This window comes from Mytilus californianus, unplaced genomic scaffold (genome assembly GCF_021869535.1).
Source record: "Mytilus californianus isolate M0D057914Y unplaced genomic scaffold, xbMytCali1.0.p SCAF_7, whole genome shotgun sequence".
Taxonomy (NCBI): domain Eukaryota; kingdom Metazoa; phylum Mollusca; class Bivalvia; order Mytilida; family Mytilidae; genus Mytilus; species Mytilus californianus.
In genome coordinates, this window is record NW_026262723.1 from 99177027 (window position 1) to 99191334 (window position 14308).

Consider the following 14308-nt stretch of genomic DNA (forward strand, 5'->3'; position numbering starts at 1 on the left):
CATGTGATACTCGTAGTAAAGCTTTATATTTAGGACTATCAACATAAAATCAAAGGTCAGTAAAGCAGGCGAGACATTTCAGCGTGTGCACTTTTGTTATATTTGCAATGGATATTAAATTGTATTTATAACTTTTAGTAGGCCAAAGGGTCCTACCAATAAATCAGTTAAAGGCATTTAACTGTAGTAAAAATCATGGAATCATAGAGTTTACTACTCTCATATAGCGATTGTACTGTAGAAATTATGAGAAAAAATTCTTTTCCATTTAGACTCCAGTCCAAACAACACAGCAAGGGTTTACACAGATGGTTGCAAATTTGCACGAAATCTTAACAACAATTGAGGAACTGTATGCACATGGTCATTATAGTGGTTGTGTATCCAGATTCTTTAAAATCATAGAGTTATGTTCTACTAAAAGACCAGTAAGTATTTCCTCATAAATTTTGTATGAAAATTTAACAGGGTTATTATCACAATAATTAAACTCGTATTTTAAAATTCTGGGTGCATTATTTGTATGTACCATTTGCTGAAGTCAAATGAACTAATCTAGCATTTGTGTTCATTTTTCAACAATTACAATAACAATTATAAATACATGCAATGATTTCTGAATTAACAGTAATTAAATGTTCCTGTTATTAAATGTAACAGTAAATAAATGTATTAGCTATATACTGTTATGGGACGGGTAGGTATGTCCCATAATTAAAAAAAGTATTTATGCAGGTTACAAACTAAGTAATACTCGTAGTGAAGCTGGCTAAATAGTCAAGGCAATGGTAGCGTAGCATGTTGCAAAATAGCTAAGGCACTGGTTTAAATATGGTAGCTCTGATACTTTGACTTATTTATTACATGAACAACAGATAACAAGATTGAATTAAACTTTACAATTTATAATATACAAATCATTAAATATTTTTATGCTCCACCTAGGAGCATTATGTTTTTTGGTCTGTTCGTCCGTCCGTCCTTCCGAACGTTCGTCTGTCCTTTAGTCTGTCTGTCTAGCTTCAGGTTAAAGTTTTTGGTCAAGGTAGTTTTTGATATAGTTGAAGTCCAATTAACTTGAAACTTAGTACACATGTTTACTATGATATGATCTTTTCTAATTTTAATGCAAAATTAGAGTTTTGACCCCAATTTCACGGTTCACTGAACATAGAAAATGATATTGCGAGTGGGGCATCCATGTACTATGGACACATTCTTGTTCAAAGTATAAATCACATAAAAACCCGCCATAGTACTTTAGTTATTACACTTATAAAATATACAGAGACCCCTCTTTATGGTACATTAATCGTTTTTCAACATCGTAGTAAATGTAGTAAAACATCTAGGTCAACCTTGGTTTGTTCCATTTATCCAACAGGGATGCATACAATATCACAGGTATGTGTACTTTATGGTTGCATCGACTGTTGCGTATATTTGGTTTGCTCTGGTAATTTCCTGGATATCATAGATAACATCCTGGTAGCGGGCTGCAGTCTCTTTCAAAACTGATATGCACTTGCTTTTATACAATTGTCCGACAAAAGTCTGGTGCCTCTATGGTGAATGTGGGCAAATTTTGTAATGCTGATTTGATGTTGATCTCAGGTCATGAGGTTACTGACATCAATAAACTTGCTGATGCAATGGCGGCAATTGCGAATGTTGTCATTCTGTCAAGTCGGATAATGGACAAACAGGACTTAACTAAGCTTTCTCTGAGCATGCATGGGCCCCAGTTACAATATTCTGGTCTTACGCAAATAAAATAAAAAGGTAATAAAGCGGGAATATGTGAAATAAGGGTAAACAGAAGTTGGGAACTGTCTTTCAGTCATGGGACCCTCCCTGGTCAAACAGTGAAGACGAACTCTATATCATTATTCAACAAAATTTACATGCAATAACAATAAAAGTATTTGTTATGTTCATCAAATGTCTTTGTATACCTGTTGGCTAACAGTAAACGACGAACGTGAAAGTAGAAGTGAGTGTATACTGAGTAGCCAGAAAAAGTTGTACGTACAAACGTACAGCCTACCTCTAAACCATAACAATATAAGGTAATTTATTCCAAAGTAATTTGCGTAAAGTTTATACCTGATTTGACAATCACAAATCAGTCATAATATGGAATCTGTCTAGATTAAGATTTACAGTTGGAATGACTAAGAAGGAACTTGACTTTTGATGGGACATTGACAGCTGTTGCTAAGGATGAGTGTTTACTGATTTATATCTGTCTTTCTGTCCATGTGTCTGTCCCTCGGTCTGCCCTGTGAAATTTCCGTCACATTTTCCTCAGGAACTACAAATCACAGCTTCCTGAAATTGTGTATTAAGCATTCATGTGAGTATGCTATTACATGTGATGTGTTTCCCATCCATTGCTCATTTACTTCCTGTAAACAAAATACTTATATATTCCTACATAAATGGCCATATATGATATTTCTTCTCATTTTTCTCAGAAACTACAAATCTCGGATCCTGTAATTTGTCATGTGAGCCTACTATACTGTATTATGTCTTTTAACTTTCTTTCACTCATCTATTTCCTGTTGAACAATACTTATAGCAAGGGTATCATTAGTGGTCAATAATTAACATTTCATCTTGTTGTTTCATCATATATTAAAAAGTTCACAGGTATTCACTTGTTGATGCAATAACAAGAAAATTATCACCAGATATAAGACTTCAGCTGTGTATCATGCTAGAAAAATAAATCAACAGATACATGATTTCCCCTACCCTTGCTTGTCACATGACAGGTATCAACATAAAAATAAGAAGATGTGGTATAATTGCCAATGAGACAACTATCCACCAAAGTTCAAATAAAGTGGATGTAAGCATTTATAGGCAACCGTACAGCCTTCAACAATGAGAAAAACACATGCAGTATAGATGGCTATAAAAGGCCCTTACATGAAAAATATGAAACAATTCAATTGAGAAAACTAACAGCCTAATTTATAACAAAACAATTTACGAAAAACAAATATGACAGACATGAACCAACAACAACCACTGAACTACAGGCTCCAGACTTGGGACAAGCACACAAAGAATGTGGCAGGGTTAAACATGTTTGTGAGCGCTCAACCCTCCCCTTACCTGGGACAGTGGTGTAACAGCACAACATAAGAACAAACTATAAAAATCAGTTTGTATGTGTTCCCAATTGTATTTTGTTGAAGCCTTTTATTAAATCACACAAAATTGTAAAGGCAAATGTCCTTTAAAGAGCTGCTTTGTGTTTATAAAGATTTACATTATTATTGGTTTTTTTTAATTACAGGAAAGTTCAGTTTTAATGTTAATTGATTATGATGCTCAGCAAATCCACCCAGGAAAGGAGAACTGGTTATCTAACATGTACCAATTATTGGACAAATATTTCAGGTACCGGTAATCCATAAAAATGTTAGGTTTTAGATAAGTTCTTGGTATGATATTTTCAAGCATATTCTCTGATAGACATTTACAATATCTTACTTTTAAAAATAGTTATAGATTATTGTTGGTTATCTCAACGAGATTGATTTTCTCGCTTGAGCCGGTACTGTGAAATTGAGAAAAGCGATAGAGTTGAGATGACCAATGATAATCTGTTTATTGCTATTTTACCTATGAAGACGTTGTTAATTTCCTTGACAACGGCACGTGTTCCCTTAGTTTCTAGCGATAATTTTCATATCACTCGACTCCGCTGAGAAAGGAAATTATCAGTCAGCAAGACCAAAGGAAAAATTCGTAAAATAGCTATAATCCAGTTTATTTGCATAATTAATAATCTTTTATTATTATGACTTGATAAATACCAGGAAATATGTCTTGTACAGTATAAAAATAAAAGTTAATTGTCTAAAAAAAAATTATGTCTATAAATTTATTGTTTTTTGTTAAAGGTTAATACCAAAATTGTAAAACTGTAACTTCATCAGTAAGTTTGATCATATATTTGTAATGTTATAATAAATTCCATCTTTTTCAGACATGAACACAGGACAGTGATACGAGTGAAAGCATTGAACATTTTGTCCTTTACACTCAGTGTCAATAAACATATGCATGAGGTATGACTTAATTTAATTATTTATAAGAATAGCAATGAAAAGATATGGGGTAATACATCACACAATTTATTGTATAAGAGCTAACAGTAAGAGCTCACTGCAGTGTCTTTAATGGTGAGCTTAAAAGGCCCATTACAGTTGAGGATAAAAGATTTCTTAATATCAAAATACCTAAACAATAATAATATAATATTAATATCACTTACAGTAATACTGAATACAGCAGTGTTAAATGGATGACAAAAAACTCACAAGTATAGATAAAAAAATCTTCAAAATACCGCTTATCATTGTAAAGTGAAAAAGATTATTTCCAATATGTGTACTGTAAGATTGATGTATGGACATAAAATTGGTGATATTGACCCTAAAATAATGCTTCGATTTTTTTGTGACTGTTTATTTCAGTAATCATTTATCACTACTATTGTTTTTGTCATTATTGACCAAACATTTGCAAATATGGCCTTTTATTTTCTTTTAAAGTTATTCTAAAGGTTTTCTGATTTTTAACAAGAATTTCAACCAGTAAAGAACCCCAATGTACTTAACCAACAAAACTGTTTGTACTAGTGTCTATGGACTGTTCGTATAAGTGTTAAAGGACATTCTGTATAGTATATATTCACAGTTTAAAAGAATCAGTTGAAGTATATAATAATGAAGAGAGATTTGATGTACTTTTAGGATGATTTGATCAACAATGTTGTGCTGCCACATCTCAGCCATATTGAAACTGACAAAGACCCTGTAGTTAGAAAGGTTGCAGCAGACATATTGATATGTCTGGCACAGAGTTGTAGTCCTGCTTGTTTTGCTGATATAATAGGACTCCTTGACAAGTTAATAACAAGACCAATGGTAGCCTACCTAACTTCACCACATCCAGGGATGGACGGCAGTGATATGTTACAGAAACTGGAAGAGAGCCACCTGGTGGACATTAAAACATCATTATTAGGATTAGTAGATTTATTTAAAGTAAGATAATCATAATCTGTTTGATATAATAAAACAGTATTTTTTTGTTCTTGAAAAGCTTTTGCCATGTGATTATTATTATTTTATTTTTTGGCAAAATGAGGAATATACATTTTATGCAGCTCCTTATTGAAAAAAATATTTATCAGTTAATATTAATTACTTTTGAATTGAATATATTAAGAGTTTCACTAATTTTCAGTTAAGATTTAGGTTGGCAGAATTATGACATTTAAAACAGTTTTTACTTGTTCTAACTCTTTTAAGTGATATTTTTATTTTCTTGGTTGCAGACAAAGTTATACACACGGCCATCAAACCAGTGTTTGAAGTTGTATGAATTGTTGATCACTCATATGAAAAACCAGTATTCTTCACCTAAAGAGTATGTCAGTTATGCCGCTGCTACTGTTAGGAAAGCTGTAAGTTTAATTGAAGAAAAAGATAATAAATAACAGTATTATGTTTTTATATAACAACTTACTCTTAAAATATAGGGGCCTTGGTGGCCGAGTGGTCTAAGTAGTTACTACTGTAATCACTAGACAGTCAACACTGAGGTTGTGAGTTCGAACCCCACTCGTGCAGGTGCACTCGACTCCAATCTTAATTGACTACGATTGTCAGTTTTTCTATCGAAGGTCGGTGGTTTTCTCCGGGCACTCCGGCTTCCTCCACCAATAAAAACTGGCCGCAACGAAATAGCCCAAAAGCGGTGCTTAAAAGTGGCGTTAAAACACCAAAAAAATCAAAAATCAAATTACTCTTAAATTCCATAATCATCTACTTGCATACACAGTTATCTATTACATTACTTGATAAAAAAGAGAATTATAAATATCAGAAAGTGAAGTAACTCTAGCACATCATTGGCTAAAAATGTACATTTCTTTTAGTGATGCTGTACTTCAGGGGGATAATCTTAGAATTCAACAAAATGGATTGATCTTGTAATAAGTACTTCATTTAGTTATTAGTTTGCTTATATATTTATTGTAGTTTAAAATAGAACATATGTGCAAATTACTGTATGTTATAGTTACAAATTATCTTTTATAATATGTTATAGTTACCAATTATCATTTATAATTTCAGATATTAGAATCATTTTTGCTATTAAGATGTGACAGTTTACATAGATTAGGATTTATTGATAAAAGTCAAGAAGACAATCAATTTATATTTAGTCCCTATATTGTGTGCCAAACCAGGTAATTAGTTATTTCAATTTTAAAGATTCTCTGTTGTCAGTAATTTCTCCCGTTTTGAAAATTATAAACAATAAAAACTGAAAACAACACTTTATAAATTTCATGCATCCAAAGCACTTTGCTGGATTTACCTTCAGCAGGAATGCTCAAAGCCAAATATTTGAAAGCCAAGGATGTATAAGAATGGAAACAGTTGAAGAGGATATGTTTTATAAAGTTTTATTAAATTCCTAGGATTAAAGTGGCACTAGCTATGATTGAGACAGAAAATTAAAGTATGATTATTTTTGTTAACAAACATTATTGCGAACCAAATGAAAGTTTTCCACAGAGTCATCTCGTCTTGGTCAAGGTATTTAAACTTTTGTCAGTTCACTTGTCCGATTGAATAAATACAATATCTATTGTTCTCTGTGTGGTTTATTCACTGGGACCTTTAAATTTCTTCTAAGAGAAATCCATCACTCATTGATTAATTTACCTGAAGAAAAAAATGATCTTCTAAGGAGATGAAAATACATGATTCAACTCACAAAACTGCATGTGATGTTGTATTTATCCAATATTAATAATAGATTTTCAATCTGTTTAATATAAACACTGATTTAATCATGAATTCAACATCAAGTGCAGTTTTGTGTGTCCTTATTTAGTATTGCTACATGTATTTTCATCATTGAAAGTTAAATTTTTTGTTCAGGTAAATTAATCATTGAGTGATGGATTTCTCTTAGAAAAAATTTAAAGGTTCCATTGGATAAACTCCACAGAGAACAATAGCTATTATATATATTAGATGAGACAAAAGAAACTTACAAAAGTTTAAATGGACAGGTAACCTTTAATTTGACCCTTTGTTGGAGATGGACTGAACATGTGCTAAGCATGTCCAGTGATGAACAAATGTCAGCAGAAAAAGTGAAACTATGGAGGGCAGCAACAGGAAGACTGATTTCATTGGTTGGTTCAACCTGCAGAAAATCAGTCTTATACAGGCATTTAATTTATATGTTTTACAGCTCTTCTATAAAAGCATGCAAAGCAAACCTTTGATTAACTTGCTTGCTATGTTTGTTTGGATGTTTGTAAAACAAAAGGTAGGTAGTCTGTTTTAGTCTGTTTACTATATACTGGAATTTGATTGGACAATAAACATTAACTTCATTGCATGTCAATTTTTATACGACCGCAAAAAAATTTTTGTGGTCGTATATTGGTAGGACGTTGGTGTCGTCGTCGTCCGAAGACACATTGGTTTTCGCACTCTAACTTTAGTTTAAGTGGATGGATCTCTATGAAATTTTACCATAAGGTTCAATACCACAAAAGAAAGGTTGGGATTGATTTTGGGGGTTATGGTACCAACAGTTAAGGAATAAGGGGCCAAAAAGGGGCCAAAAATAAGCATTTTTGTAACTCCCAGACATAACTTGTGTGTTAGTGTATGGATCTCTCTGACATTGTACCACAAGGTTCCATATCACAAAGGGAATGCTGGGATTGATTTTGGGGGTAATTGCCTCCAAATTTTAGGAATTAGGGGCCAAAAAGGGGCAAAAAACAAGCATTTTTCTAGTTTCATGACAATAACTTGTGTGTTAGTGTATGGATCTCTCTGACATTGTACCACAAGGTTCCATATTTCAAAGGGAATGCTGGGATTGATTTTGGGGGTAATTGCCTCCAAATTTTAGGAATAAGGGGCCAAAAAGGGGCAAAAAACAAGCATTTTTCTAGTTTCATGACAAAAACTTGTGTGTTGTGTGTAAGTGTATGGATCTTTATGAAATTGTACTACAAGGTTCCATACCACAAAGGGAAAGCTGGAATTGAGTTTGGGGGTAATTGCCCAAAACGTTTAGGAATAAGGGGCCAAAAAGGGGCAAAAAAATAGCATTTTTCTAGTTTCCAGACAATAACTTGTGTTTAAGTGTATGGATCTCTCTGAAATTGTACTGCAAGTTACCATACCACAAATGGAAGGCTGGGATTGATTTTGGGGGTAATTCCCTCAAAATTTTAGGAATTAGGGGCCATAAAGGGGCAAAAAAACAAGCATTTTTCCAGTTTCAGGACAATAACTTGTGTGTAAGTGTATGGATCTTTATGAAATTGTACTGCAAGGTTCCATATCACTAAGGGAAAGCTGGGTTTGAGTTTGGGGGTAATTGCCCTAAACGTTTAGGAATTTGGGGCCAAAAAGGGGCCAAAAAACAAGCATTTTTCTAGTTTCCAGACAATAACTTGTGTTCAAGTGTACGGATCTCTCTGAAATTGTACTTCAAGGTACCATACCACAAAGGGAAGGCTGGGATTGAGTTTGGGGTGATGAATCATAAGGGGGTTCAAAAAATTTGGGGGGGGGGTGATTTTTTTTTCCCTTTTTTTTCTTTAAAATTTTCCATTTTAAATTGGTTATATCTGATTTATATATAAAAGCAAATAATAATGATATGGTTTGAATAGGTAAATTAAAAATTTCTAAGTTCTTAGACCACATTCATTCTGTGTGAGAAACCTATGCTGTGTCAAATATTTAATTACAATCCAAATTCAGTGCTGTATCAAGCTTGAATGTTGTGTCCATACTTGCCCCAACTGTTCAGGGTTCGACCTCTGCGGTCGTATCAAGCTGCGCCCCAGCGGAGCATTTTATTATTGTCTAATCAAATTTCAGTATATACAAAACAGACTGAAACTCCACCTACCTATTGTTTGCAAACATCCAAGCAAACATAGCAAGCAAGTTGATTAAAGGTTTGCTTTGCATGCTTTTATAGAAGAGCTGTAATCTAGGAAATGAAATCAATTAGAACTAAATTAATAACATTATACTGTTACGTGTGCTGACCTGTTTATTTGTATTTACATTTTCCTGCCTTTTAATATTTAATATTATAACAAGGTCACATGTCAAACAACATTTTTTGTGGGTCATGTCGATGGTTAATTAAATGGTTCCAGGCAGGGATACACACAAAATAGTAGGAGTCTTTAAATAAAACTTATAGTAAGAAATTTCAAAATTTGCTTGATATATTTAACATTGAGAGCATTCTCATCTATATCCAACTATGGTTATGATCTATGTATCATATCATATAAAATTGAGAATGAAAACAGGGATGCGTCAAAGACAGAACAAACAACCTGACAAAAGAGCAGAAAACAGCCCAAGGCCACCAATGGGTCTTCAACACAGCGAGAAAATCCCGCACCCGGAGGCAGGCTTCAGCTTGCCCCTAAACAATAATGTATACTAGGTCAGAGAAAATGGACTTCACACTGAACTCTGAACCATGTAAATGAGCCAAAATAAAAAAAAACTAACAAAGGCCAGAGGTTCTTGACTTGGGACAGGCGCAAAAATGTGGCGGGGTTATATATGTTTTGTGAGATCTCAACCCTCCCCCTATACCTCTAGCCAATGTGGCATAACATGAAAAGGATTTTAAACAAACATCAATATAACATGAATTTGTTGTATATCTACAGCGAAGAAGATGAAGGTGATCTTCAACCATGTAGTCCTCCAGAACAAACCAGTAGTGCTGCCTTCCTGTGGTCCCAAGCTGCATTACTTAGCTATGATGAAATTTTCAACATGTTCATAGACTGTTTAGAACATGTAAGTTTATGTATATTTGTTTCCTACAGACATGATTCATAACTTTTACTTATTTAAATTTGCTTTTCATAAAAAAGAAATTATTAAGAAACTAAAGTTCCAACTCCCTCAGGCAAAGTTGACCTGAGATAAATTTGGCTATTCTTGTTAGGTCCTATTTTATCATAAAGCAAATGTTTCTACGTATTTACCCATCCCTGGCTTTTAAATGTTAAAGTTTGAGTGTACCTGACGAATGTAAATCCAGAAAAGCGATGCACGAAATTTATTTCATTTAGTATTCGATAATGAGAAATTAACAGCTAGGAAAGATTAAATGAAATAAATTATATTAAATGCTTTGCATCAAACCATATGATACTGATTTATAAAATAAGGAGCAAATTTAAATAGTGGTTCGATAAATGTTCCATCAGATGCTAAGTTTAACATTGTCAGTCTACCTAAAATAGAACTACACAAATGTGAAAGTATAGGAAACATAGGATAGAATATACTTATATTTAACTGATTATGTTTAGGACAAAGACTGGCAAGTAATGGAGTGTGTATTGGTCAACTTACCACTGCTACTACAGAACAAATCATTAGTGCTATCAACAAATCGTAACATGGTAGATGTACTGTGTCAAAAGTTGTGTTCTATGGTAGGTCTACTTAACATAGTTGATGAACATTGTATGTAATTTTACTTTGCATTTATATAAATCGAAATATCATTGATCTTATGACTTTTAAGTAATTTATTGGTCATAATATATCAGTAAATCTTGGTCTGATGCACTGAAATATTGAGTATCATTAACTACCTGTAACTCATCAGAACAGGTCTTTAGTATAATCAAGAATAGGTAACATGAATGATGTACCTGTTCAAAGTTGTTACCAGTATTTTCAACTTGATATGCCATCATAATGATTTATTTTAAAAAATGTTGTAGAATTAGAATTTCATGTCAAACTCATTTTATTAATTTTATATTTTACAATGTTTTTGTCTTTAACAATTTGCGAAAAAACAACGATTTATGAATGGTAATATTTTTTTTGTGTCTACAGGTGAATGACAGACAGTTAGGGTTTCCAGAGAAGTTACAGAGTATACCTCCAGGAAAGTTCACACGTTCAGACTTCCACACTTTTATATTTCCTGTACTAGTGTCATTAGTATCCTATCATTCTTACCTGGATAAAAATAAACAGGTATGTTCTCCTGGTCACAATGCTCATTATTATATGACTTAATACAAATAAAAAGGATAGTGGATGACAAGCAATAGAATAGCCTGTATTCTATGTATAAGATATGGGTATCAAATGCATGTAAAGTGGATAGCCACATGACAATGTCTCTGCTACATATATTTGTTATTAGTAATAAAACAAGTAATTATTTCTGTGACTGCATCATACGATCCTTTAGTACAGATAACTTAGCTAATCTGCAATCAATTCCATCTTCATGCCTAATATATCATGTACTGTGTAACAACTCTAGATTCTACTGATGAGGAAAGGTAACACTAGGCCAACGAAAGCTGAATTTTTAGTTCAGTCTAGGTGGCCGAGTGGTCTAGAGCGCTGGACACAGTGCAGGCGGTGTTGTCTCAATATCCCAATAGCATGAGTTCGAATCCCGGCGAGGGAAGAACAAAAATTTGCTTCCCTAAATTTGCAGATTTAACATTGTTGTGCTGATATTTAGAGTAATTATGTATATATATATATATATATATACATAAATAATTACTCTATAGATATAGAAACATATCAAACCTATGATAACAATATGTAAATTGAACTGACTTGAAAATCGAATGTGGAAATAGTGAGACATTATTGTGTTGAATGAAGAAGAGGGGGGAACTGAAATGCCATCTGTACATACAAATAAGGAAAACACTCAGGAGAAATTAATTTCCTTTCAATGACTCGTGGTAACAGAAAATAAATTTCATGAGGTAACCAGCTGATGGACAAATATATAGGGTCAAAGTTCATTATGAGTGTGTTGTATATTCAATAAAATAATGATCCATTAAAACAAGTTGAAGTAACTTTTTATCAAATTACTTGTAGTTCCCGTTAGCTAAATTCAATTTTTTTACCATCCAGATTAATCTTTTATTTTCAGAGACAGCTTATAAAGTGCTTAGAGTTTGGATTAGTATCTAAATGTTCCAAGATATGTACTAATTCCTTGCGAATCTGTACATTAGAGATGCAGGACGTTATGATGAGATTGTTACCATCAGTACTGTTACAGCTGTCAAAGATCTCGGCCACTGTCCATATGGCTATTCCTGTCTTGGCTTTCCTTTCAAGTAAGTACTGTTACAGCTGTCCAAGATCTCGGCAACTGTCTATTTGGCTATTCCTGTCTTAGCTTTCTTTTCCAGTAAGTTACTTTAAAAAGGACTATTCCAGGGTTGAGACTAAACCATTTCTGAAAATGAAGAAAAGATATACTGGTATATTTTTTGGTAAAGATTGCATGAATTGCTATCAAAACCCTATGGTACTGACTTGATATCTAAATCTTTTAAGGTTTATCACTTCTTTTGAGATACACTAAATATAGTGCATTGATCATAATATTCTAAACATCCTATCCGTGAGCATTTCCTGAAATTTATCAATGAAAAAAAAAGTAAAATAACATAAATACCGAACTCCAAGGAAAAATCAAGTCATAAGTCCCTTATCAAATGGCAAAATCAAAAGCTCAAACACATCAAACGAATGGAAAACAACTGTCATATTCCTACTTGGTACAGGCATTTCCTCGTGTAGAAAATGGTGGATTAAACCTTTTTTTATAGCTAGCTTAACCTCTCACTTGTATGACAGTTGCATAAAATTCCATTATAATGAAATATATGCTCAGATATTCAAGTTACAAAATTATGTTATACTTGTCAAGAAAATTACATAACTTGTGCAAGGTGCAGTAATGTCATTGTTAAAGTAATCTTTAAAATTGGAGTTATCTACCTTTATCCATATATATAATTGTAGTTGAATCAACTGCAACCAATGTCATTACAATGCAATGTTTAATTTTACTTCCCACTGATAAATTAAAGCAATCTTTACCCTTCAGTGCTTACAAGCACTTTGATAAGGTTTGTATTTGCATGTTATTTTCTAGTTCAATTATTATTAGGGCCCAGCCGAATGGCGGCCGCCCTATAGTGATCAGTCTGTACGTCCGTTTGCTGTCCGTCCGTCCGTCCATAACAAATCATGTCTGCTCTATAGAGAACCGTTATGATTTCAAAGTTTATACTTGACACGTATATTAACCAACACCAGAGGGTGTGTCATAATGTATGTTCAACTTCCTAGGTCAAAAGTCAAGGTCAAAAACTTTGGTTTTAGTTGACAACCCCATGTCCTATGGTAAAGATCGTGTCCGTTCTATATCTTGAGAACCGTTATGATTTCAAAGTTTATACTTGATATGTATATTAATTAACACCAGAGGGTGTGTCATAATGTATGTTCAACTTCCTAGGTCAAAGGTCAAGGTCAAAAACTTTGGTTTTAGTTGACAACCCCATGTCCTATGGTAAAGATTGTGTCCGCTCTATATCTTGAGAACCGTTATGATTTCAAACTTTATACTTGATATGTATATAAACCAACACCAGAGGGTGTGTCATAATTTATGTACAACTTCCTAGGTCAAAGTCCAAGGTCAAAAACTTTGGTTTCATTTGACAACCCCATGTCCAATGATAAAGATACAAATTTTTTACCACACATTATTCACAGCGGGGCCCACAGAGATGGCTCCCATCTCAATGATATCTAGTTGTAACTATTTTCAAATGGTTAATATGCAGTTTTGCATCAGCCTAGATTTCATTGAAATATATTTAAATAAGTTTTATGGTTTTCCAGTTTGTTATTATTTTTTTTTAAACTTTTGTCAATGTCTTGCTTGTTTATATTTTTTGTAGGTATTGTTCGTTTACCAAAGATGTATGCCAACTTTGTAGAAGATGAATACATGAGTGTCTTTGCCATAGCTTTACCTTATACTAACCCTTTCAAGTAAGTATGGTTGATTCATGAATTAAAACAAATCTGAGAATGGCTTGAAAGGAGAGCAGCTTAATTTGGCCTAAAATATTACATATAACAAAATTATATAAATTTTGAGTTAAAATGATTTTTATTTGTTTGTAAAGTGGAAAGACCTAAGAAGGAACATAGAATGTATATTATTTCTGATTTTAATTTTTGGTGGGAAATGTTGAGTGCATGCAAGAATTGTGGTAATATTTATAGGAGAGTTTTCATTCAGATAGACAAACTGTGTTGTAAATCATATTATTTGTTCTTGGTGTACTTCTTTTCTTATATGAATAAATAAGTAAAGTTTGAAAATCTCA

The 14308-nt window shown here is 33.0% G+C and overlaps 1 protein-coding gene across 4 annotated transcripts in view; it reads left to right on the plus strand.

Moving 5' to 3' along the window:
• Positions 1-14308, plus strand: part of LOC127709180 (tuberin-like) — a 57566-nt gene that overhangs the window by 21010 nt on the left and 22248 nt on the right. For all 4 annotated transcript variants that reach the window (XR_007985538.1, XM_052214546.1, XM_052214547.1 and 1 more), the window contains exons 12-22: positions 273-428; positions 3311-3414; positions 4007-4088; positions 4776-5069; positions 5363-5491; positions 6165-6280; positions 9776-9908; positions 10430-10555; positions 10968-11111; positions 12043-12232; positions 13874-13967. Coding sequence is in view for 3 of the 4 variants with exons in the window: in XM_052214546.1 (XP_052070506.1) it covers positions 273-428; positions 3311-3414; positions 4007-4088; positions 4776-5069; positions 5363-5491; positions 6165-6280; positions 9776-9908; positions 10430-10555; positions 10968-11111; positions 12043-12232; positions 13874-13967 (1568 nt within the window). In the remaining variant the exon portion in view is untranslated. The remainder of the gene's footprint in view (positions 1-272; positions 429-3310; positions 3415-4006; positions 4089-4775; positions 5070-5362; positions 5492-6164; positions 6281-9775; positions 9909-10429; positions 10556-10967; positions 11112-12042; positions 12233-13873; positions 13968-14308) is intronic.